At 45.9% G+C, this 26,259-nt stretch overlaps 1 protein-coding gene across 1 annotated transcript in view; it reads left to right on the top strand.

Moving 5' to 3' along the window:
- The first annotated feature begins 8,681 nt into the window (after positions 1 to 8,681).
- The window catches only part of LOC138245536 (protein bicaudal C homolog 1-A-like), a 275,979-nt gene continuing 258,401 nt past the window's right edge, over positions 8,682 to 26,259 (top strand). The window contains exon 1 of the mRNA XM_069199212.1: positions 8,682 to 9,033. Coding sequence (XP_069055313.1) covers positions 8,805 to 9,033 — 229 coding nt within the window. The 5' untranslated portion in view covers positions 8,682 to 8,804. The remainder of the gene's footprint in view (positions 9,034 to 26,259) is intronic.

Here is a 26,259-nt window from a genome sequence, read left to right as displayed (position 1 = left end):
AAATTTATCACCCTCCATGTAGCCGCTTTCGACAGCGCAAGCAGCAGAATATTCGTGTTTTGTGCCAATTGCAGGTTGTGCTGAGCCATCGGTGTACATGACTCTATGATATTGTTCAATAGGCAATGTATTTGCTGGAACTGGGTATTTTCTTTCATACTGCAAAAATTCTTGAGTTTGTAATTTTGGGAAAAAAATTAGTCTACATCAGTGGCTGTCAACGACATAGCCCATTGTATCCAACATGGATGTAATGGTTTTTGTAACAGCCTCCAGGGCTGGGATCGTAGAAACAACAATAATGCGTTTTCCTTGGGCAAGAGGTCGTTCTTTTATGACAGCCATCTGTACAACAGTGAGAATTTCCTCAGTGGGAGCAAAGCGTTGTTCTGCCACTGAATATAAGTGTGATTTGTATGCAATTGGGACTGTCTCACCTTCATTAGATGTCACATAGGTGAAACCGATGGACAGCTATTACTCTGATGACCGAATGTGTTTTGTTGTCCCTCGTGTGTAAGTGTTGTGCTGCAAGCATGTCTGTTTGCAAATCTCAAAGAATGTGTGTGTTCGATTGTTCAAAATTTACTTGAAAAATCAGGACGTATCAGATCATATAAAGGTTTTATGCGTGTAGCATAATCTGGAATGTAAATTCTGCCAAAATTTAGGAAACCCAATAGAGATTGGAGTTTTTTAATCTTATTCGGTGGCTGTAACTGTGAGCATTTTTCTAAGAATTGTGGCGCTAAGCTCTTTCCTTCACTTGACAGCTCATATCTCAAAAACAGGATGCAGAGGAAGGCAACTTTTTTTAATTGAATTTGTAGCCAAATTCAGCAAATCCCACAACGATGCGGGCTACCCGTCTTAAATGTTGTAGCAATTCATCATCCGTAAGATAGATATCCTCTACATAGGACAATGCTTCAGGATCAATCTTGTGCAAAATTGCTGTCACACGAGCTGTGAACAGTCCTGGACTGTTCTTATACCCCTGAGGTAAACAACAGAATTCTTTCTGGGAGCCTAGTGTGCTGAAACTTGTTAAGTCTTTACTCTCAGGTGCTATATTCTGGCAGAAAAAAAATTGGAAATGTCCAGTGTTGTTTTGTGTTTTTTACACAATATATTGTTCATTAGTGCTGTGCTATGTGAGTTTTGTATAGCATAAGTGAGTGTATGACTGTTTAAGTGTCTGTAGTCTAAGACTATTCTATATGAATGGTCTGGTTTAGCTACCGGGAATAATGCATTATTCATTGGGGAGACACAGGGTTCAATTACGCCCTGGTATTCTAATTGTGTGAGTATTTCTCTCACAGGTGCTTTTGCTTTGTGTTTTATAAGATACTGAGGTTGGGGTTGAGGTTCATTTTTAATTGGAATTACATGGTAGGGGGATTCTTTATCCCATCCTACGTGATTTCGATATAACGCAAGTGCCTGTGCCAAAGCCCAATCGATGGCATAGAATTCAGCGAGTTCCTCTGGAACAAGGGGCAAGAAGAAAGGCTTAATCACATCTTCCCCATATGGGCAGGTACGGACAAATTCAGGTGGCCAATCTTGTTCGGCCAGCAAAACGTCATATATGTTTACCTTGCAATCCCAAAAGATTTAGTCTATTATGCACTCAATGTCTCCTTCTAACTGCAACGTTACTTTATACACCCTATCAGGCGTGGAGACACACATGTCCGCAGTTCCTACTTGCACAAAGTCATCAGTTGCTTTCACCTCCAGATGCTGTAGAAGACTCCGGCAAACTATTGTGACCTCTGCCACGCTGTCTAGCAGCGCTAGTGCCCACCTCCTATTCTTCAAGAGGACCCTCTTCCTGAGTGGCATGTCGGACTGTGACTGCTGCCACTTTTTTCTTTTTGAATCGTGTTTTTTGTTGGGCGGGTTTCTTTTCCTTTTTAACAGAAACCTCCAAAGAGCGTTGTGATTCCTGTCTCAGTTTCACGTACTGTGTTCTTCGCTCTGCTCGCCCACCTCTCTCATTTCGTTTTTCCGATGAGTCCTGAAAGGAACGAAATTGGCGTGTATCAGTATATTGACATTTATCAGGTGTTTTTATATTACCTCTATTTCTGAGATTATATCTGTTCTGCTGGGTCTCCGTACGCAGAGATTCTCCCCCTCTTTTTTAAGAGTTTGTTGTTTTTTATCCCAGCGTTTCTTATTACCCTCAGGTGCTTGCTTGGGAAAATCTTTATTCGATTTGCCCTGGAATTGTGGTTTAGATGGCCTGACCCCAAAACTGTCTCGACCAATGCTAGAATGGGTCTCTGCAATTATATTAGGCAGCTTGCGTTCCTGATCCTGTTGAGGAACATCACGGAGCCGCATGCGCACTGCAAGTGCGTCCGCTTCCCCTTTAAGGTTACTTAAAATGATTGAGGATACTGTGGCAAAATTGCCCATCAATTGCATCCCCAAATCCAGGGCCGGGGCAGCCCCATATTCATTTTGAATTTGCTTCAACACCTCCGGTAAATTGGCAAGTGTTGGTGTACCGTGTGCGGTTGTATAGAGCGTGGCAAATACCGTGCCCCAGGTATTACAGTTATCCACTGTAGGGACCATCCCAAAAGGCAAGCAGATTGTCAATATTCTATGCTTATCCTGCGGTCCTGTATGGGGAAATACTGCCTCCAGCGCGTTAATTTTTTGCGCTAACCAAAACTGAGTTTCCTCCCGTTTGGTAGATACTTTACCCATGATCGAATGTACAGTCGCAGGGTTTATACCTGGTGTTACTGCATATGGATGTGCTGGAGCCACACATGCTGGGTTTGCATTTAATGTTTGCATTACGAATTGTACTAATCGTCTATATATCGCTGTTAACTCTGTACATAAGCGACTAACCTCAGCTACCGCTAAATTTGCAACTGCAGGATGTGGTGTATAGGTGGCCAATAAATGCCAGGTAGTACCATTGTTACTTAGAGGACCTAACGTTACTGGTAAAATTGTGTGGGGTAGGGCGCCATCAAGCAAATTATTATGTTCTTGATAAGATAAAGGTATTTCTAAATATGCGTATGCTCTGTATTGTCCAGGCGTATTTGCAAGTGTATAATGATGAAATGTATTTGTGTTCCCATCAACTGCTGGAAATGTGACCAAAGAATAAAAAAGTTCTGTTCTATAAGCTGCATGGGCATCCACCACGAATGTGACTGGACCCCCCTTGGGCGTTAAGCCATTTGCTAATAAATGTGCAGTCAGAGGTTGTCTCATATTAACTGCTATTTGTATCTGCTGTGGATTCACCATCATAGACGTACTATATGTTCAGAGAAGGCACACCAAATGGAGTTTTTCCTTTTAAAGTTCAAGTTTGAACAACCTCCAGCTAAAAGTAGGATAGTCTATGTATCTGGGGTGGAATTCCTCAGTACCACGGACGTCTCCGTATACAGTATTGAGGCGTCATTATATATAATGAGACAGAGATACTCCGGAGGACCCATAAATTTGAGCCTGACCAAACGTTGGTGGTGCCATGTCGCGTGGGCTCTAATTATTCTAATGAGACTAATGGATTTTGGACGGCAGAATCACCCGCGGTGTGGGAGACTAAGTCTAACCCACTGTGGGTGACACCTGTCGCTCCAATCCGGGTTTTGCTCCGACTAACTAGCAGTGCCTCATCTCCACCCAAGAATAGAGATGACTGGGGAGCCGAGCGCATGACATATTTAACTTCTCAGGGAAGTCATGGTCACTCAGGTCTCATCTGTTTCTCTCATTTACAATTCAGTCTCATATATAAATGACATACAGAGGTAGTATATATTTCAATAATGGGTTTAATAAAACGAATGCATCTTAGATAGGAAAGCGTGAGCTGCAATAACCAGGACGACACAACATGACAGTATTAAAATTGTGACGAGAAGAGTGAAGCATAAAAACAACGCAATCATATTGTCACTAGGATCAGTGGACTAATTCCTATCTAGGTTATAATTGAGCACAGCGTGTTAAGCTCTAATTCTGCCCTTCAGGTTTCCCTGGGAAGACATTAACCCTCATACCTGAGCCTAGGCCTGCGGTCTGCGTTAGCATCTGTTGCGAAGCATTCAACAATCAGCATACAGTTGTGGTTCACAGGCTGGAATCTCCCTCTAACGTGTAAGGTACAAGGAAGTGTTTTTATAACAACACAGCTGATATTCTGAGAAGATGTCCCCATGTAAGGATGTGTATTTTCTACGAATGTTGGAGACTAAACTTCTACCACGTTCACCGGCAATGTACTGTGCTGTAGCCTTGGAAGAAGCACAGAGTGATCAAGAATGTCTTGTTTGAGAACAGAGTGCTGGCCTAAGCAAAAACAGTTAGATAAACGGAAAATAAAACAAGACCATAAAAACTATTATTGTAACAGTAATAAAACGAAGTTGAATAAAACATATCTAGGTGAAAGTGCACAGTGGCCTACTGTATTAAAATAACGTGCATGGAGCTGTAACTAAAATTGCTACCCAACAAAACCAATGAGCTTTAATAAAACATGTAAGGAGTGTTTCAGTGCTAAGATCTATTAAATAAACAAAAATTAAAAAAAATCAGTATACTTGATGAAGGAACATAGGGCCCAATGTATTAAACTCTAAAACCCTTGGAAATACTGGACTGCAAAAGTGGCAGACTTTGTGATGGTGAAAACCTAAATATCAGTGTGCTGAAATTAGCTAATGAGTCTAAAATCTCCTTCCACTCTCCTTAACATTGTGAGCTCTTGTGCATCAGCTGCAGTGCACTCAAAGTTTCCAACTGCACTTCTTAGTCAGTAACCATTCACACAGCAGAAGTGGTACCACTACTATGCAAGTGGCCCCTGTGTGCAACAGGGTGTGCAGGAGGGAGGTGGAGGAAGACAGCTATCCCAGGGATCACTGCATGGTCCAAGTGATATCCTTTTTGCAAAATATCCTTTTATGGGGTGTTGAAAACCCATTCCTTTGAAGGACAGGGTTGCAGTAATTGGCACTTTGCAAATGTAATGAGGAGATATAGGTCTGCTGTCCTCTGCAGGTCTCTGCCTTTGTATCTGTTGTTGGTTACAAGAATTCGCAGAAGGCCGTCAGATGGATGAATATTGAAGAAGCAGGATATTACTGAATCCTTGTGATGTTTCTTTGCACTGCTCTTTGTTGATATATCCTTCACGAAGCAAGGACGCATTGCATAGGCTGTCCAAACACAGCTCTTTGGTATGACGTGATCCAGGAGAAATGTGTCCTGTTGTACTATAACTGACTAGAAGGAAATACTCCTCTATCCATGCATAGAGCAAGAGAATGCTATTAAGTGAAAAGAAGACTTGTGACTGATTAAATCTGGGTTTTTAAAAGTGCTCCTTCCTTTGATAGTATTGCACAATGACTCTGCTAATCATTTGCATAGCAAGGCTGCCATGGACCCTAGTGCAAGAAAGGAAATTGAGATAGCTATCCTGGTTTGGAGTGAAAAAGTGGTGGAGGGGGCTCCTCAAATTCCCCTGATCACTGGTGTCTTTGCACCTGCTGCATTATTTATAAGTACACCCCTGATGCTAAGCAGTCCCTCCTCCCTGCTTTTATTAGACACATCTAAATGAGGCCCTAAAATACTTAATTGACAGCTTTCACCAACATAAATAACACACAAAATGAGACACTCATGGAATTAAAAGTCACTTTTATACACAGTATCATCTGTGGGAACAGAACTGCTTTCTGTTAGAAGTTACCAACTTAAGGCCCGATTTACATCTTGGTGGTAAGCATACTCTGTCTCAATGACAACAGAATATGCGTACCTCCAAGATAATGGTCCACCCATCCGATTTACATCATGAAGGACGACAGGTTTAATCACAGTGGAAGCTACTGCGGAGTAAGGGCCATCAGAAATAGACCTGTAATTCTGCAAACCTGATTTAGATCGGCAGAATTAGAGGTCAGTTTCCACTGCCTATCACCACCAGGAAAACCCTCCCATGGTGAGGGGAGTCCTGTCTTTTTTTATTTTCAAAAGGAAAAGCCTGTGTTGGGGTTTTCTTTTTGAAAATAAAAAAAAGACAACTGTTTGGTGCAGGGCTCCATCATGTCGATGGAGCCCTACACCAAACAGCAAAATGCATTGACAGGAACCATTGTGAAGGCGTTTCCTGGCAATGCTTTATAAATGACTACCAGTTTGGAGGTCCTTTATAAATGTGGCTGGTGGTTCCCACCACCTTCCCGAATGGACGACAGAGTAATTTATTCTGCCAGGTTTTAAATCAGCCCCTACTTCTGCACTGGAACAGATGAGAACATGCCTCTCTGTGGGTTCCATCGATCCTCTATGAAAAGAATTCTGACATATTCAGTTACATGAAATTTACCTTAACCGATACTAACAAGCATGTGCAATGCAATAGGCCTCGTATTTTCTTGAGTTAGAGCAATAGGCATTGTAAATTCATAACTGGGCTTTTCTTGCCACATAAATTGGTCAGCCTTGCCTCATAATTTCGTCTTTTCCTGCCATATAATTCCAGTGGCCCAGAATTTAACTAAAGCACTTTTATTTACCTTCTTCCTCTATCCTAAAACATATACAACTATCATAAAATCCTTTACCAGAAATAAACTTTTGGCATTACAGTGTTTTGCTCAAAACACCATAACAAAAATATAATTTTGGACGGATTAGAGGGCGAAAGGAAAGAGGGAGTCGGGAGAGGACTAGTGGCATAGTAACTGTGTCATGGGCCCTTGAGTAAGAAAGAAAAATGGTTGACTGGAATTTGGTAGGAAAACAGGGCAGTAATTAGAGTTGAGTGAGGTCTGAAGGTCTCTGGGCACTGGTGCCACTGCACCTGTTGCTCCATTGATAAATAGGCCTTCAGAGAGAAAGCAGATGGGGCAGAAAAAGAGAAGTGAAAGCTAAAAGGAAGAAAGAGAATGAGGACGCAAAGAAATAATGAAAGAAGGGAAAGAAAGAACGAGAAAATGAAAGCACAACTAAGAGAAGTAATAGAGCAAACGTGTGAGACAAAAGAAAAAAGGGAAGGAAGCTAGCGAATGAATGATAGCAAGGAAAACATAATGAAAGAAGTGCGAATAGAAAGAGAAAAATTGTATTTGATTAAAAAAGAGAGATGGTGAGAAAAACAAGCAACCAAAGAACCAGGGCATGTATGTACTGACACATTTCCCACAGAATGGGAAAACCACTTTGACACTTTGGGTCCCAACAAGCAACTGGTGGCTGCCACATACAGATGGTAAAAAGAAGGTGTGTGTGAGCCTTAGTAATGAGATGTAATATGCACTGAATGTTATAATTGATGGGTTCTGGAGGAGCTGTGGTGGTTCCCATCAACAGATGACGTAGCGTTGGATATTAAACTCGAAGTGCACTGACTGAGCTGTGTTTCACTCTTTTGGGTCCAGTATTGGCTTGGCAGTGGGACTGAATATTAGAACTGAACTGCTGTAATGGAACTGTCTGTGAGTGGAGTCCCAGTATAGGAAAGGAAGTGACCTCGCCGGGGTAGAACTGAGGTGCACTGATGGAGATGTGCCTGAGGTCCCAGTACTGGAGCAGCAGAGTGTACTGACTGGAAGAACTGAGGTGCTCTGGCAGACAGTGTTTGTGGGGTTCCTGGCACTGGCATGGCTGAGGGCTTGGAGTGTGTGAACTGAGGTGCACTGATGGAGCTGCACCCGAGGTCCCAGTACTGTAGAAGCAGAGAGTACTGACTGGAATAACTGAGGTGCTCTGGCAGACAGTGTTTGTGGGGTTCCTGGCACTGGCATGGCTGAGGGCTTGGAGTGTGTGAACTGAGGTGCACTGATGGAGCTGCGCCCGAGGTCCCAGTACTGGAGAAGCAGAGAGCACAGACTGGAATAACTGAGGTGCTCTGGCAGACATCGTGTGTGGGGTTACTGGCACAGCTGAGGGCTTGGAGTGTGTGAACTGAAGTGCACTGATAGGCTACTATGGGATGTAATAAGGCAGATGGGATATCGGTCAAGTTTGTGAAGGAGTAGCCCCCTGTGCCAAACTCTAAATCAGTCCCTTAGTAACCCTATCAAACCACATTCCTCTCCCTTCCCACTGCCCCCTGTGCACCCTGCTTGTAGTGTAATGTATTTTAAAATCATATGTCAACCTGATTGTTGGAAACCCTGATTGTTGGAAATTCTGTAGCTCAAACCCCTCCAACGCCCCCACCCCATTTTACTAACCAAGCTACGACCCTGTCCAAAATTAATAATAATATGTATCATTGAGACCTGCAATCATATCGCGCTTCTGCAGTTTCTTAGTTCTACAATGAGCGTTATTTTGAATGAAAAGTGTCCCTGAAAGTGCACTCACTTTTCTAATCCGAAGTCATATTACGAAGGTATGCGGAGAGCACACTCGGCCACCCAGAAACTACAGGTGTTCGGAACTTAGTTATCGGAAATGGAGAAAATTGTGGCGGAGGTATAATGTCGGTGTTAGTTTGGTAAGAGGAGGAGTTCATGGAGGCTGGTGAGAAACTGGATAATGTGCCAATACATCCTTCAAAGAAACGCGAGTAGGCAAGTGTGAAGCGGCCGCCCACTGACTAGGAGGCCGGCGGGTGTCACAGCAGCGCCCTGCAGACAGGTGCCAAGCTCTCAGAGAGGTGCGCGCGAGGCCGCAGATAAGTGCGTGTGTGCACAGGCAGATAGCCTCATGCTAATGAGCCTCGGCTGGGCCGGGGGAGTGGGAGCCGTGCTCGGGTGATTTATCGTCTGCTTCTGCTGTCTGCGGACACAATGAGAGCTCCGGAAGAAGCCAGAGGAGCCCAGCATCCCGGAGAGACCGCTGGAGGTGGCGGCAGAATGAGTGCGGAGGAAGCGCCTCATGGCGCCGGGGACTTCGGCCAGGAGCGAGGCCACTCGCCGTGCTCCGCCAGCCCGGACTCAGATTCCCCCGACGGGCACCTGCTGCTGGAGGAGGAGCGGTTCAGGGTGGACAGGAAGATGCTCGAGGCGATGCTGCAAAGTAAGTTAATGTCCGACGTCCGTGCTTCGTGGGGAGTTGTTGCCGTGTATAAAGCGCCTAGACTGCTCCGGCTCAGTGCTCGCCCATAGCGCCTGAACTGTTCCTCTGTGCGTTGACTACTATGTGTAATGTCGAAGCATCGCGACTACACAGCTCCCTGGCCAAATTAGTGCCTAAACACCAGCTATGCGCTGCAGCCCGGCTCAGCATTGCTAAACGAACCAAACCTGCACTGCCCCTGGAATCCAGCGCCCCCCCAACCCCGGCGCTACCCTAGCCCCGTTCCATCACCAACTGCAGCACTTGCTTTGCCCTGCTCCCCGGCTTCAGCACTACTCAAAACTCTTACACCACACGTCTCCGCGGCTCTCACACCACCCAGAGCGCCAACCCTGCACATCAGGAAGGCTCTAGCGCTAACTTGATCGTACTGCTTACTCCCTGGCTTCAGCACTATAAGAACTCTCCTGCACCGTTAAGTGAGAGCAGGAGTACACAACATGCCTCACCCCAAAACCTCCTGTAGCTTCGCGCTAGTAGGTACTCATAAACCTAGTCACATAATCGCATTGACTCCGCAGTAACCCACTTGCCTCCCTCCAGCAGTCACTCAGCAGCCCCTGCCAGTCTCCTTCCAGTGCGCATTCTGTACCTCACGCTCTTTCAAGCAACTAACCCCGCTGCTCTCTCAACGCCCTCCCAGACCAAATCCCAGTGCCATCGTCCGCCTCCTTCAAGTACCGGCTCAGCAGCTGCCCTGCAGCCTCCTTCCAGCTTCAACTCAGCAGCATCTACACGGCAGCGGTCTTCCACAACCCACTTGGCAGTTACTCGGCGGGCTCCTCAAGAACTCACTCAGTTATCCTGCAGTCTCTTTACAGCTCTGACTAGGGAGCAGCTAGACCACAATGCCTTCCAGCACTCACTCAGCAGCTAACCTGCAGCCTTCTTCCAACGTTCGCCTACCGCCAGCCTCTCGCACGACACACCAAGCGGCATCCCCTCCATCGCTCAGCAACAAATCCTTACACATCACTCTCAGAATCGCTCACATGCCTCCTCAAAACAGTCCCTCGGCTGCTCCCACTCCCTCCATCCAGGACTCACTCATAAGATTCCTCCAATTACCTTCCACTAATGAGAGATGCTGTGTCCACTTAGAGAACACCAACAAGCTTTTTTGAGAAACCATTTAAGATCACTGTGTGGGAACAAGAGAGAAATATGTAATGGATGCTGAGAGAACCTGTGTGTAATAATTAAATCCTCCTATTATTTATACATTCTGCAAGTTCACCTGTAATCACTCATTTACAAGAAAACATCAGTTTCAGTGGTGGCACGAAACAATAGTGCAAGGTGAAGGTGCAGATGACACTGTGAGAAATGATATGGGGTGACAATATGTGCATTTACAAGTCGAAGCTTTCAGTTTATTAAGGGTTCATGCAATATTTACATTTCTGAATTATTTAAAAAACACATCTGCAAGGTTTAAGAGATCTTGCTCTAATTTGAAAATCTATCGCACACATTTCTCTACATGGCACAGGTCCAGTCAACCTTTCAAAATACGCCTCCCTATATTGCCTAACGTTGGCCTCCTCCAACCATCTAATTTTACACCCATTTAAATTAAGATAGTGTGGATGAATATCTCTGCAACGTCAAGACTGCTTCCTATGGAACTCCCTCACAAGATAACACTGACATTATTTTAACTTCGGCTCTTTTCAAAAGTATCTGAACACCCACCTATTGCTCCAAGCATTCAATCTTGAATGACTGTCACCCCACTTGTCCTTCCCCTCGTTCCTGCATGTACCCAGTACTCTTTTGTGCCCTTTGGCCGTATCAACACTTTATAAAAGGTTCAAAAAATAAATACATGAAAAGAAGGTAGAAAGTCATATCCTAGACGGTTTATGATTGGTACAGCTCAGATCAATTCGGTTTGCCACTCATCAATTTGTTCATTCAAATATAGTAGGATAAGCTATTTGGAGACTCCATTAATGTTTTGAAGGGCAGCTGAAAGTATACCTTTTCTTTTATAGATCAAAGTATACAAAAAGTGATGGATGGAAGCTTGAATTATTCTCAGCCACTGATAATTGCTTGGGTTCACATCACAATCCATTGTTTTTTGCCCACCATACCGCTTCAGTTTAGACCCAGCCATGTGCAAATCAATCTTGACGCTGCTCTAATGGAAACAGTCCAGTCGAAACTGCCAGGCCAGGTCCTCCCTAGATCGGAACACAAGCAATCCTGGACTAGTTTTGCCCTACTTGGGGCTTATCATTCAAATTGTCAATAGGCTTGATTTAATGGGTGGGAGGCCAGAGTGGGAGTGAGTAAAGGCTACAGTTCATTAGGACTCAGATACCCCCAGATTGTCCCCAGCCCCAATACAACCCATATGAGGCACCAACAGAAATACTGGGATCTTGAATTTGGGTGGAACAGTTTATTACAGTCAAGCAAAGAACTCAAGTGAGAACAGCCAAAATTACTCCTATGAGAAAAATGTCTCATGCAAACATATTTGTCATACTTTAGCAACATATCATTAAGAATTAAGTACTAGTGAAACTAAAATTGAATAATACTAAGAAGCAGTATATTGATTGATTCCAAACCCCCCACAACACCAGAGACCTTCCGCAATCCCAATGCCATTGGACCACCCAAGTTAAACCACCTGCATCTGTGGGAGGCGGTCTCACCTTGGTGTCCCTTGTCCTCAAGCCAGGGCACTGTCCCCCCAAACACCCAGCTGCCTGAGGGGCTGCAAAGAGGTGACCAGGAGCTACAGCCCCATTCCTACCCCAGTGATCTGGGCGCCCCAGCCCCCAAGCAGGGTTGTACATCCTGTGGTTGGTTCAGGACTGCTGGACCCTACCTATAGGCTATTCTGGGGAACCTGCTTTCAATGCTCACTCTGCGAAAAGGCAAAGGCAAAGGCTGGGGGGGGGGGGCACCTAAATATTGGGGGAAGGGGCTCGCTTCCAGCACGAATCTGGACCTCTGCTGCCCCCTTACCCTGCGTCTCACAATGTGCGGGGCAGGAAGTCCTCATTGGCCAGCATGTTGCCAGCCTTCATCCAGGGCTCGGGCCACGGTGGTCATGGGTCCTAAAGAAGCTGCACCCCCGATTACAGGAGCGCTCTGTCCATTGTTTTCCACAAACTGTTACTTTAGATTGATGCTGGCGCAGACCACAAGGTAGTCATCTCAGTCTTGTGTTGATGGTTCCAACACTAGTACCTTACCTTTCTTGTGCAGCAAAATCTCAGCAATCATCAGTTCTCTCAGCGAGCCGAAATCCTTTCCTCAAATATGGCTTCTTTCTGCCCAGGAGAATCACTTTCATCACAGCAATGACAACACACTTTTTTGTTTCTTCAGAGATATACACTTTCCAGGAATCATTCGTTTCTAAGTGGTGTGCTACTGATCCATCAGTGCAAAAGTACGTGGCAGGGACAAAAGAAAAATGTAGAAAGGCCATAGCTAAAGGGTGAATAATAAACAAGTAAAAGGCGGCGGCTTGTAAAAATTAAAAAATACATCGGTCTAATTTCAGATACAAAGATTATACTATACTTGTTTTAAGTTTAACACAAAAATGAATGGGTATTGTTTGGAAATAGGACTCATAGCATAACACCAGAGATTAGCATCTGTCAACAAGGGTTTATTACATGGTGTGACATCCTACACTTTATCTATATTACTCGAAACCCCTGGGTGAAAAACTTCCTGAATATACAAATAATTCAGTTTTATCATGAACAGATTTGTAGTTTGTATATTATTTTCTTCCCATAAAGAAATGTGTTTTTGTCAGATTACAGCTGTAAAGAATGTTATGTCACATTATACTGTGCTACCTTATCTTATAGAGGTTCTGCTAAGTATTTCGTGCAAGGCATACTGTCTACCTCTATTAAAAACAGTGGGGACGATTCACAAAGACATTTTTAAGTGTGTAAAGTAGATATGCAGAACTGCTAATTCACAGACCCATAAATGCCATTTTTAGAAGTGGCCCCAAAATGTCCAACTCCCTATTACAGGAGCACTAGTTCACATACTTATGAATGTCTTTTTGAGTTGGCAACAGTGTTTTTGAAGAAAAAAACAAAGCAATGACACAAACAGCTAAATAAGTGTATTAACGTACAGTAGTGTTAACGATAACTTCATCTCTCTGTAGTTTCCTTGGTAACAGCGGTCAGATTTGTTTACAGAGATTCAGAAAAGGGAGTGCCGAAACATCCAGAAGAGATTATCTTTAGAGGGAAGCTGTGGATCAGTGCACCAGTGCAATGGTGAATTCCAAGGCTTAACCATGACACTGAGGAAAAATTGCCATGACAACTTTGTATTCCCACCTCCGACCTTTGTCTCCTTTCTGACTTGGCTTTGCTTCACCACCCTTGTGTTAAACCAAAAATGGGCGCATAAGAGAAGACGATTTGCGCACAAAGACAAATTGATGAATAGACAGACATAAGGGTTTAAGTAAAGTTCTTTCAAGCAAGACCAGCGTAGAGTCATTCCGATATGAAAGTGCATTCGTGAGGTTAGCGCGAGGGAACTTGAAGTAGCTTCTTCGAGCTTTTCTTAACGACTGAATTCAGACAACTGTCATGTGAATAAAAGGTTGTGGTCACCTGCTTCACACGCAAACTTCTGTTTTCAGAATACAGTGAGTTGCTAGTGAAAGTACATCATTTATGTGATGTAACATTTTTCTGTAAATACTCGTTCCTTTATTTTTATCCTAGTTTTGGAAATCAGATGTATTCCCCTATTCACTTTCTTAAACATCTGCCGTCACCCTTACTTTGTGAGCATTAGTTACATATAGGGGCTAGTAGATGGCTATTGGACGATTAAATGTTCATTCTTCTATTTTGCAATGTTTTAGTTATCAGCTGAATATTTTGCAATGTTTTAGTTATCAGCTGAATTACTGTTTGATTGGTGCTTATTTATGTATCCAAGCTTTTCTTTTCACATGTGTTTTTTTACTTGCTCACGTAGTATTGCCTGTGTGCATTAGTGAATGTCCCAAAATTGAGCAACTAGCCTGAAGTAGTCCTAAGTAGGGGTGGGCGAAGAATTCTGCTCTGCTGGCAGAGTTTGCAGAGCTTTGCCCACTCTGCGCTCTGCCTGGAGCAAGGAGTTCCGAAAAACTGCACAAAGTGATGTGGAGTGGAATTTTTTTCTCTCATGCGGCTCACCAAAGTTAAGTTACGAGCGAGAGAAATCACTAAGTTGGCGAGCGAGATTTATGAACGCGGGCGATCGCGGCAGGTTGTGCCCACCTGCATTGAGAAAACTGCTGCTTGCGTTGAGAAAGCTTCTGCTCTAGTAGAAAATCGACTCGAGCTGCAGAAAGAAGCTAGCGCCCGCTGGCTCTCCTCTTGATGCCGTTCGTACAGATTTTACGGCAGGAAGAAACTTCTGGCGCTGAAAATCAGCGCAAACAGCACGACTTACGCACTCTCATAACTCCACATAGCACAGCAGGCCTAGTCAGAAGATGGAGTAACTAAGTTGTAATATGTGGCCTCCTATAGTGAAAGTGCAAAGGATCTCAGTGACAGCAGGGGACAAGAAAACAATATGTAAATGTTGAAATAATGCCCATAGAGCTAAAAGTGTGAGATTGTCTGTCCCACACCACACTATCGCCACCTTTCACCTATAAAGCTCCTTTTGCATTTAAAAAAAAAAAAAAAAAACTCCAAAATGTACAAAAGGTAATACATTTTCAATAAACACACTCTGAACTGAGGACTACTTTCCATTGATAAACCCTTCAGAGAAGCACAACAGCTTTACCTGCTTCTCTTTCCTGTAATAATATGAGCATCTTTGTTTCCAAGACTTACTCATGCTGTTCCAACATATTCTACAGCACTGAGTTGGATAAAACAGTGGGGGCCTGATTCACAAGAGTAAACTTATACTTTTGAGTAAGTTTCCACTTTTTGGTATTCACAAACTACGATTTAATAGTAACTTTGCTGCAGAGACTCAGCAGCTGGGAACACAGAACTCCAAAAGTAAAAAAGATAGGAGAGGCTTATCTTTTTTATGTGCAGATTTCACTGCCACGACTACGGGGCCTTTGCAGTAATTCGTAGTTTGTGAATACCAAAACACAGTGTTAGACTTTTCATCCTTGGCGTGGTCTCCCTTAACTTTTTGCCTCTGTTTCCCAGGTTGTTGAAGTGTGCTGAACTCGGTTTTTGCTGTTTTTGTTACTCTGGGCACTTTACCACTGCTAACCAGTGCTAAAGTGCAAGTGCTCCTATAAAAAATGTGTATGTAATTGGCTTATCCATGATTGGGATATTTGATTTATTAGTTAGTCCCTAGAACAGTACACTAGAGGTGCCCAGGACCTATAGATCAAATGCTACTAATGGGCCTGCAGCTCTGGTTGTGCTACCCACATAAGTAGCTCTGTAATCATGTCTCAGACCTGCCACTGCCGTGTCTGTGCGTGCAGTTTTAACTGTAAATTCAACTTGGCCAGTGTACCCACTTGCCAGGCCTAAATCTCCCATTTTCTTACATTTAAGGCACCCCTAAGGTAGGCCCTACAGAGCCCCAAGGGCAGGGTGCAGTGTATGGTTAAGGTAGGACATATAGTAATTTATTTTATATGTCCTGACAGTAAAATACTGCTAAATCCGTTTTTCACTGTTGCAAGGCCTGTCCCTCTCATAGGTTAATCTGGTGTAGATTGCCTTTGGGAGCGGATGGACATGTGGAGTTTGGGGTCTCTGAGCTCACGATTTAAAAATACATCTTTTAGTAAAGTTGATTTTAAGATTGTGTGTTTGAAAATGCCACTTTTAGAAAGTGAGCATTTTCTTGCTTTTACCATTTCTGTGACTCTGCCTGTTTGTGGATTCCCTGTCTGGGTCAGTTTGACAGTTAGGCTGGTTGCACCTCACACTAGACAGTGACACAAAGGGAGCTGGCTTGTAGTCTGCATTTCCTGATGAGCCATCTGTGCTAGGAGGGAGGGGAGGAGTGGTCACTCACACCTGAAAGGGTTGTGCCTGCCCTCACACAATGCAGTCTCCAACCCCCTGGTGAGTGTCTGGGGCCTGGCCTGGGCAAGGCAGGATTTCGCAAAGAAGAGAGACTTTCCATTGAAGTAGGCCTACTTCACAGGAGAAAATGGGTATACAAAGGGCACCCAAAACCACAGACTTTAGAACACTTCTGGAAACCAAGAGGAACCTCTGCCTGGAGAAGAGCTGAAGAGCTGAGGAAGAAGAGCTGCCCTGCCTGCGACTGTGCTTTGTGGAGCTATCCTGCAGTTGCTGCTTCTGCCAGAATAAGAAGGCAAAGACTGGACTTTGTGTTGCCTTCATTCTTGTGAAGATCTCTAAGAGCTTGATTTAGAGCTTGCCTCCTGTTGTTTGAAGTCTCAGGGACAGCAAAGACTTCTCTCTGCCAGCACCTGGAGTCTCTGGAGAGACTCCTATACTGCTAAGTGGTGCCCATCCAGTTCCTGGGACCCTGAAAGGAGAAGTTGGCAGCCTAAGAGGAAGAAATCCACACACTGAATGCCGTGCGGGGAAAAGATTGACGCAACTCCCATCTGCGGCTGGAAAATCGATGCGCTGCCGGCTTTGCGGCTGAAAATCGACGCTCACCTGCAACGCGACCCGAAGATCGGTGCCCCAGGCTGGAGAAACGATGCACAGCATCGCTGACGGAGGCTGGTGAGATCGCAACCTGCGCTGCGTGGTTTTCGGATCATAGTGCAGCTGGATTTCCGATGCAACAATCGCTGGGAGTGTAAAAAGGACACAAGGCCTGCCCGGACCCGAGAGTGCTGACCGGATCGATGCATCGCTCTCCTGCAGAGAGAAGAAACGACCTGCCCTGACCCGACGAAAGGAGAAACAACGCAAAGGTCTCGCTCGTGAGTGAAATCGACGCATCGCAAGCCCTTTATGACGCCACGTGCTGGGACAGTTTGCCTCACTGTTTTCCCTGATCCCAGGAGTCACATTCTTGTGCACACATGATGTGGACACTGGGGACAGTACCCATTAAACAAAACGTTTACAGGGTGACTGACAGGGTCAGGGCTTGCATTAAGGATGAATTATCCAAAATGCTAACCCTAGGCGTTATTGAGCACTCCAGCAGTCGTTGGGCCAGCCCAGTGGTATTGGTCCCAAAGGCTGCTGCACCTGGTGCCACTGCAGAACTCAGGTTCTTTGTGAAATACCGGGGACTCAATGCGGTCTGCAAGACTGACGCACACCCCATCCCCTGAGCTGATGAGCTCATTGACTGGTTGGGAGCTGCTAAGTACCTCAGTACGTTTGACTTAACATCTGGGTACTGGCTGATTCCCTTAACTGAGGGGGCCAAGGAGAGGTCAGCATTCTCTACCCCAGATGGACACTTTCAGTTTAAAGTCATGCCATTTGGGATAAAGAATGCCCCTGCCACCTTTCAGAGGTTGGTCACCAGGTGTTGGCTGGGCTGGATGAGTTTAGTGCCGCCTACCTGGATGACATTGCTGTTTTCAGTTCCACATGGGAGGAACATCTGCAACACCTCTGGAAAGTATTAGAGGCCCTGCAGAAGGCAGGCCTCACTATTAAGGCAAGCAAGTGCCAAATAGGGCAGGGCTCTGTGGTGTACTTGGGACACCAGGTGGGGAGTGGTCGGGTGGCACCCCTACAGCCAAAGATTGATACCATTCTGGCTTGGGAGCCTCCCAAGACCCAGACTGAAGTGAGGGCCTTCTTAGGTCTCACAGGATACTACAGGAGGTTTGTCAAGGGGTATGGTACCATTGTTACTTCCTTGACTGAGTTGACTTCTAAGAAGCAACCCTGGAAAGTGATCTGGACAGAGGCTTGCCAGAACGCTTTTGGTGGCCTGAAGGCTGCCATGTGCACAGCACCTGTGCTGAAGGCACCTGACTACTTCAAGGAGTTTGTTGTGCAAATAGACACCTCAGAGCATGGTATTGGAGCAGTACTGTCACAGCTTAATGAAGAGGGCCTAGATCAACCCGTAGCCTTCATTAGCAGGAGGCTACTTCCCAGGGAACGTAGGTGGAGTGCCATTGAACGTGAAGTATTTGCTGTGGTTTGGGAGGTGAAGAAGCTAAGACCCTACTTGTTTGAGACTCACTTCCAGGTTCAGACCGACCACAGGCCCCTCAGATGGTTAATGCAGATGAGGGGTGAGAATCCAAAACTGTTGAGGTGGTCCATTTCCCTACGGGGGATGGACTTTACGGTGGAACACCGTCCTGGTACAGAACGCGCCAGTGCTGATGGTCTGTCCAGGTTCTTCGGCCTTAGTGATGAGAACTCCCATGAGGTTGGGTAGTTGCTCCCCACTTTCAGCTGGGGGGGGGGCACGTGTTAGACTTTTCAACCTTGGCGTGGTCTCCCTTAACGTTTTGCCTCTATTTCCCAGGTTGTTGATGTGTGCTGGACTCTGTTTTTGCTGTTTTTGTTACTCTGGGCACTTTACCACTGCTAACCAGTGCTAAAGTGCAAGTTCTCCTATACAAAATGTGTATGTAATTGGCTTATCCATGATTGGCATATTTTATTTATTAGTAAGTCCGCAGTACAGTGCACTAGATGTGCCCAGGGCCTATAGATCAAATGCTACTAGTGGGCCCGCAGCACTGGTTGTGCCACCCACATAAGTAGCTCTGTAATCATGTCTCATACCTGCCACTGCAGTGTCTGTGTGTGCAGTTTTAACTGTAAATTCGACTTTGCCAGTGTACCCACTTGCCAGGCCTAAACCTTCCCTTTTCTTACATGTAAGGCACCCCTAAGGTAGGCCCTAGGTAGCCCCAAGGGCAGGGTGCAGTGTATGGTTAAGGTGGGACATACAGTAGTGTATTTTATATGTCCTGACAGTAAAATACTGCTACATTCGTTTTTCACTGTTGCAAGGCCTGTCCCTCTCATAGGTTACCATGGGGGCTACCTTTAAATATGATTAAAGTGTAGATTCTCTTTGGGAGCAGATGGACATGTGGAGTTTGGGGTCTCTGAGCTCACAATTTAAAAATACATCTTTTAGTAAAGTTGATTTTAAGATTGTGTGTTTGAAAATGCCACTTTTAGAAAGTGAGCATTTTCTTGCTTATACCATTTCTGGGTCAGTTTGACAGTTAGGCTGGTTACACCTCACACTAGACAGTGACACAAAGGGAGCTGGGGTGTAGTCTGCATTTCCTGATGAGCCATCTGCGCTAGGAGAGAGGGGAGGAGTGGTCACTCACACCTGAAAGGGCTGTGCATGCCCTCACACAATGCAGTCTCCAACCCCCTAGTGAGTGTCTGGGGCCTGGCATGGGCAAGGCAGGATTTCACAAACAAGAGAGACTTTCCTTTGAAGTAGGCCTACTTCAAAGGCAGAACTGGGTATAAGAAGGGCACCCAAACCCCTGAATAAGTAGATCACTTCTGGAAATCAAGAGGAACCTCTGCCTGGAGAAGAGCTGAAGAGCTGAGGAAGAAGAGCTGCCCTGCCTGCGACTGTGCTTTGTGGAGCTATCCTGCAGTTGCTGCTTCTGCCAGAGTAAGAAGGCAAATACTGGACTTTGTGTTGCCTTCCTTCTTGTGAAGATCTCCAAGGGCTTGATTTAGAGCCTACCTCCTGTTGTTTGACGTCTCAGGGACAGCAAAAACTTCCCTATGCCAGCACCTGGAGTCTCTGGAGAGACTCCTATCCTGCCAAGTTGTGCCCATCCAGTTCCTGGGACCCTGAAAGGAGAAGCTGGCAGCCTAAGAGGAAGAAACCAACGCACAGAATGCCGTGCGGGGAAAGGATCGATGCAACTCCGATCTGCGGTTGGAAAATCGACGCACAGCCAGCTTCGCGGCTGAAAATTGACGCTCACCTGCAACGCGACCCGACGATCGATGCTCGGGGCTGGAGAAACGACGCACAGCATTGCTGACAGAGGCTGGTGAGATCGCAACCCGCGCTGCGTGGTTTTCGGATCATTGTGCAGCTGGATTTCCGACGCAAACACTGCTGGGCGTGTAAAAATGATGCAAGGCCTGCCCGGATCCGAGAGTACTGACCGGATCGATGAATCGCTCTCCTGCAGAGAGAAGAAACATCATGCCCGACCCGACTAAAGGAGAAACGACGCAAGGTCTCGCTCGTGAGTGAAATCCACACATCGCAAGCCCTTTTTGATGCACACTCGCCCGTGCAGCATTATTTTTGATGCGCCCAAGGTACATTTTCACGCTAACAGTGTTAGTCTGTGTTTAAAACTACATGAAGACTCTTTTTGCATTTTTAGTGATAACTTGAGGTATGTATTGTGGATGTTTGTCGTTTTGGTCTTGTTTTGTTTAGATAAATATTTCCTATTTTTATAAGCCTGTGTTGTATCATTTTGTAGTGTTTTCATTAAGTTACTGTGTGTGTTGGTACAAATACTTTACACCTAGCACTCTGAAGTTAAGCCTACTGCTCATGCCAAGCTACCAAGGGGGTAAGCAGGGGTTAGCTGAGGGTGATTCTCTTTTACCCTGACTAGAGTGAGGGTCCTTGCTTGGACAGGGGGTAACCTGACTGCCAACCAAAGACCCCATTTCTAACACATAGTATATTTACACAAACGTTTAAGTTTAACCTTGCAAATCAGGCCAATAGTTATCAGTATCCAAAATCATTTTCAGATGCAGAACACTGAAAAATGTTAAACATCAATAGGTTAAATATCTGTTTTTTTTATCGTGCCACGTCAAGCACGTTATTATAAGTCTGGAATGTATTTCTTGGTTGAAAGACAGTCTTTCCAGAATATATAGAATTCTAGATGAGAGACCTGGAAAAATGGGAATGTTTTTCAATAAAGGGATCTGAGTAACATCAAATAGGCAACAGTAGCAAAGCTCGAGTTTTCTATGATCACACTCAGAACTCATAATCACCATCTTCTTACCCTGCCACAAGAGCAGCACAGGGATATAGGAGCTACAAGGAGCCCCACACAATGAGCTGTCCTACCACCCACCTCAACCACCTGTGGAATTAGGTTCCCATTTCCAGTCTGAATATTACCTTGTGTCTTGACATCAACCCCCACCATAATACATAAAATCTATACCTGCCACTCTCCCACTCTGTGTCTTCCCTTCCCTTAGCCTTATACTAATCACAGACAAATCCCTTGCTGGCATCCTTCCACCAACTCCACTCCAACCTCTGTGCATCCCATCCCCCACACACTTCTTCCATACAAAAAACCCTTAATTGGTGTCCTGCCGGGCTTCCCACTGACCCTCTGTAATACCCTCCCCTTTTGTGCCTTGAGTCTTGCCACCCTCACACATGACCCTCTGCATATTCCCTCCCCTCTCCACAGAGACCACACTCTGTGCTATATATTGAGTAGAGAGCTGGTACTGCAATGACAGTGGCTGCATGAGGTCAGTCTGACATAATTTTCCCTGTCAGTGCAGTTTGTAGAGATTTACACAGCGAGGGCCTGTGGTGGTTGGTAGAGTTAGTGTGGCTTGTGCTCTCCGGGAGTATAACCTAATCAGTGAAACTAAGAGGGTGTAAATCTCAAATTGCCCAACTAAAAAATGGTGGGCCGCAGGGTGGATGGGTCAATTGACCAAGTCTCGGTATGGAGTGTTCCAGTGATTTGCATTAGGTGGGCTTCCATGTAGAGTGGCATAGGGGACAAAAACAGTGGGCTGGTATGCTACCCAAAGAGATTGCTGATAGACTGTTTGCAAGCATTTGTCCCATCACCTTTTGGCAGTTTTATTGTCAGTAGTGTGCCTGGAAACCTGAGACTGGTTCAGCTTTCCAATGTTTATGTATTCCAACAATTAGTAAATTTGCACCCATTCAAGGAGAACTTCTATGAGTGCAATTTACTACTTTTTTGGTAAACCCATAACTATATATCTTTAAGTTCCCAATCCAAAAAATGAACACTAGAACTTCTTAGTTCAATGAGATCAGTGAGAAAAACCAACACAGACATAGCAGAATTGACTCAGGGCCCTCTAGATCAATCTATCAAATTAAGAATCACCCCTAAGGGTATCTGGGCACTGTGGCTGCTGTGTCTCTGTTGAAAAGCCATGTCTTGAGTCTCCTTCTGAAGTCCGGCAGGGAGGGAGTTGTTCGGAGGTGGAGGGGCAGGCTGTTCCAGGACTTGACTGCTGTGTAGGAGAAAGAGCAGCTTCCCCTGCAGCTGCGATGGATGTAGGGTGTGTGCAAGGTTTAGCGAGGTGGAGTGGAGTTGTCTTGCTGGGACGAAGAAGCTCAGTCGATGGTTGAGGTAGGACGGCCATAGATTGTGGAGAGCCTTGTATGTGAGTGTGATTTTGAATTGGCATCTCTTCTGGATCGGGAGCCAGTGGTGGTTTCGGAGATGTGGGGTGATGCTTGAGTGCTTGTAGAGGTTGAGGATGAGTCTGGCTGCTGTGTTCCGTAGAGTCTGGAGTCTTTTATTTACCTTGGAGGACACTCCGGTGTTGAGAGCATTGCCATAGTCGAGGCGGCTGGTGACCAGGGCTTGTGTGACTGTCTTTCTGGTGTCTGTAGGGATACATTTGAAGATTTAGCGGAGCATACGGGGATTTAGAAGCAGGAGGAGGCAACTGAGTTTACTTGTCGATTCATGGATAGTTGGCAGTCAAGGATGATGCTGAGGTTTCATGTGTGGACTGATGGAGAGGGTGTTGGTCCGAGTTCTGCTGGCCACCAGCTTTGGTCCCAAAGCAGAGGTGTTCTTCCCGAAGATCAAAATTCCATTTTGTCGGTGTTTAGCTTGAGGCAGATGTTTTTCATCCATGTGGTTACGTTGGTCATGGCATTGCGGAAGTTGGCTTTGGTGTTGTGGGGTTCTTCAGTGAGTGAGAGGATTAGTTGAGTCTTGTCATCGGCATAGGAGACTATATTGAGTGCATAGGATCTGACGATGTCTGTGGAGGGGAAGGGGTTCATGTAGATGTTGACCAGGGTTGGGCTGAGGGAGTATCCTTGGGGTACGCCACAGGTGATGTTTTTGGGTGTGGAAGTGAAGGGAGGAAGGCAGATGCTCTGCATGCCGCCTGGGGGAAAGAGGTGACTCACTTAAGGGCGTTTTGTTAAATGCCTGTGTTGTAGAGTAGAGTATGGCGGGAGACTGTATTGAATGCTGTGGAGAGGTCCAGAAGCATCAGAGCTGCTGACTCTCCTCGGTTGAGGAGGTTCCTGATGTTGTCCATGGCAGCGATCAGTGCAGTCTCCATGCTGTGGTCGGCCTAGAATCCTAATTGTGAGGTGTCAAGCAGGTGCTTTCATTCGAGGTAGTCAGTGAGCTATTGGTTGATGGCTTTCTCAAGCGCTTTGGCCAGGTAGGGGGGCAGGGAAATTGGTCTGTCGTTTTTGAGTTCGCTGGAGTCAGTGGATGGTTTGTTTGGGAGGGGTCTGACCTATGCGTGCTTCCATTCATCTAGGAAGGTTGCAGTGCAGGTAGAGGTGTTGAGTATGTGGGTTAGTTCCGTGCTAATAGTGTTGACTCCGAGGTTGAAAAGCTTGTGGGGGCAGGGGTCGGTGGGTGCCCCGGAGTAGATGGATGACATGATGGCTGCAGTGGTCTGTGCGGTAATCAGGGACCAGGAGATTATTGTGTGGCTGGTGTTCACTGCTTGAGAGATGTTGTCTAGGCTGGAGTTGGAGGGTTGGGAGGTGAAATTGTTGTATACGGTAGTGATCTTGCTGTGGAAGTAGTCTGATAGGATGTCACAGAGTTCCTGCGATGAGTGGATGGTGATCTCTGTGGTTATCAGGTTAGATAATTCCTTGATGATTCTGAAGATTTCTTTTGTGTGGTTGGCTGAGGTATCGATGCGAGCAGTAATTGCTGCTCTTTTTGCTGCCTTGATGTGGTGGTGGTAGTTGTTGAGGGCTGCCTTTTAGGCCGCTCAATCAGAGGTACCCTTGATCACGTGCCATAGTTTTTCGACTTGGTGGCAGTCGCGTTTGGTGTTTCTGAGCTCCGGAGTGTGCCATTTCGCTGGCTTGGAGATGTTTGTTTGGTTTTAGCTGGTTTTAGGGGGCGACTCTGTTGGCGGATTTGGTTTTCGATGGCCTGGTTGATGTTGAGGTCTGCTGTGGACCGGGTTGTGTGGTTTCGGTTACCTTGCCCCAGCTTTTGTGGGGGGTGCTGAGGTGCCGGCAGGTGGTCTACTGGGAATTGGCGATAGTATAGTGGACGATAACATGGTAGGTCCAGGTGAGTTCAGTCACATGGGTGAAATTCATCCTGTTGCTAGAAGTGAAGATGGTGTCTGGCTTTGTGCATGGGTTTGGTGACCAGTTGGGTGAGGCCGATGTTGCTGAGATTCTCCATGAAGGAAGTGGAGTTGGTGTTGTTGGAATTGTTAAGGTGGAAATTGAGATCGCTGAGTAGGACGTGGAGGGAGTCGATGGTGAGGGGGGTGTGAGGTTGGCAATGGCGTTGCATAAGGCTGGGCATGGTCCTGGGAGCCTGTATGTAAGGGTGCCTTGCATCGTGGTGTTGGCATCAGTGTGGAGTCGAAGTTGAGGTGCACCTTTGTTTCTCTGATGGATTGTGTCATTATCGGTGATGGTGCATTGGATGGTTTGCTTGAAGATGATGGTGATGCCCCCGCCATTTTTGTTGGTGCAGTCTCAGTGTATCATCTTGTAGCTGTTGGGGTCCTTGTGGCAATGTCGGGGTTTGAGGAGGGTGTTAGCTATGTTTTGGTGATGAAGGCGGTGTCCGGGTCATGGGTGGTGATAGTGTCCCAGATTTCTGTGGAGTGTATGCATAAGGAGTGGGCGTTTAGCAGGATGAACTGGAGTGGTGCTTAGTTGTTCGTAGTCTTCTGTACTGGTGCAGTGCAGGTGTTAGTGTGCATAGGTAGACCCGCATTGCAGGAGAAACAGCTGTGTAGGCAGGTGAAGGGTCCTTTGGTTGAGCGTGGGGAGGCAGTGAAGCAGCTGTTGATGGGGTGTCCGACGTTCAGGGCCTGGAGCGCCTTGGTGGTGTAGCGGTGAAGAGTGGAAGGATCTGGGGTCCTGGCGCTGGGAGTTGTCCAGGCACAGATGGGCGCAGATGAGCTTGGCTTTAGTGTGCCATTGGCGCGCCCGCTGCATGCATCCACTGTGAGGCCATGCTATGGCCTCCATTATATATACTGGGAGGTGGGGTGAGGGGAAGGTGGGAGGGCAGGAGCAACTGTGACGTGAAGGAGGTGTTGGCGGGGGGTCAGCAGACACAATTAGTCTAAGTAATGTGGGCAGAGCTGTCGAAATCAGGCTCAGGAATGCATGTAGAGCTGTCGCCATCAGGAATAGGAGCGGAGATGTCGCAATCAGGCTCAGGATCAGGAATGCAGGCAGAGCTGTCAGCACAGGCAGAAGGGCCGTGGGGGGCTTGGGGACTGGCTCAATGGGACAAATCTATTTATTTGGAGGTATCACACCGAAAACACCTCCCCTGATGTTACACCCCTGGCACTCTCAGTGAAGACCCAAGTGAAGAATCAAGAGAGGTGGAAGAAGACATATGAGACAGCCAGTCAGCTTCCAGCCACTTCAGTCAGCTCTTTGATGACCCAGGTGAGGCAGTGATACACACAAGATATATGCACTTCTCCTAATGATGAAGCAACAACAGGAATCCATCGCTATGTTATTGCAATGAGTAACCCAGATTCAGAATCCAGCATTCACGCTAATTGGACTATATAAGACCCATGCATTACCTATAGAATTCTAGATGAATTACTATAAATAACAGAAAGAGGTGTTCCGAGTATTAACATCCTACAGACGATGAAACTGAAGATTAAGTTGTCTAAGATGTCTCTCTGAACCCTAAGGTGGATAACACCTGCTTTATTCACTATTAACCATTGAACATTGAGAGCAGACATCTTGAGTTGCATTGGTAGTGTCTCTGTAAAATACATTTGTTAACACGGTCTGAATTTCTTTGCCCTTGCATTTGCAGAAACCCACTGTTGATGAGGAAGATGATAATTGTTGGCACAAGAGCACCATCAGGCATTCTTCCTCTCTCTCGATTCTCTAAAGAAATGGGTGAGACAGCAGATGACTGTCAAACAGAGCCCAAGATTCAGGGCTAGCTGTTTCATTGTTGTAGCATCAGTATAACAACAGTAAAAATCACAAAAC

This window comes from Pleurodeles waltl, chromosome 7, assembly GCF_031143425.1.
Source record: "Pleurodeles waltl isolate 20211129_DDA chromosome 7, aPleWal1.hap1.20221129, whole genome shotgun sequence".
In the NCBI taxonomy this organism is placed as follows: Eukaryota; Metazoa; Chordata; class Amphibia; order Caudata; family Salamandridae; genus Pleurodeles; species Pleurodeles waltl.
The sequence above is the reverse complement of the archived record's forward strand: the minus strand, read 5'-3'. Positions and strand labels throughout refer to the sequence as shown.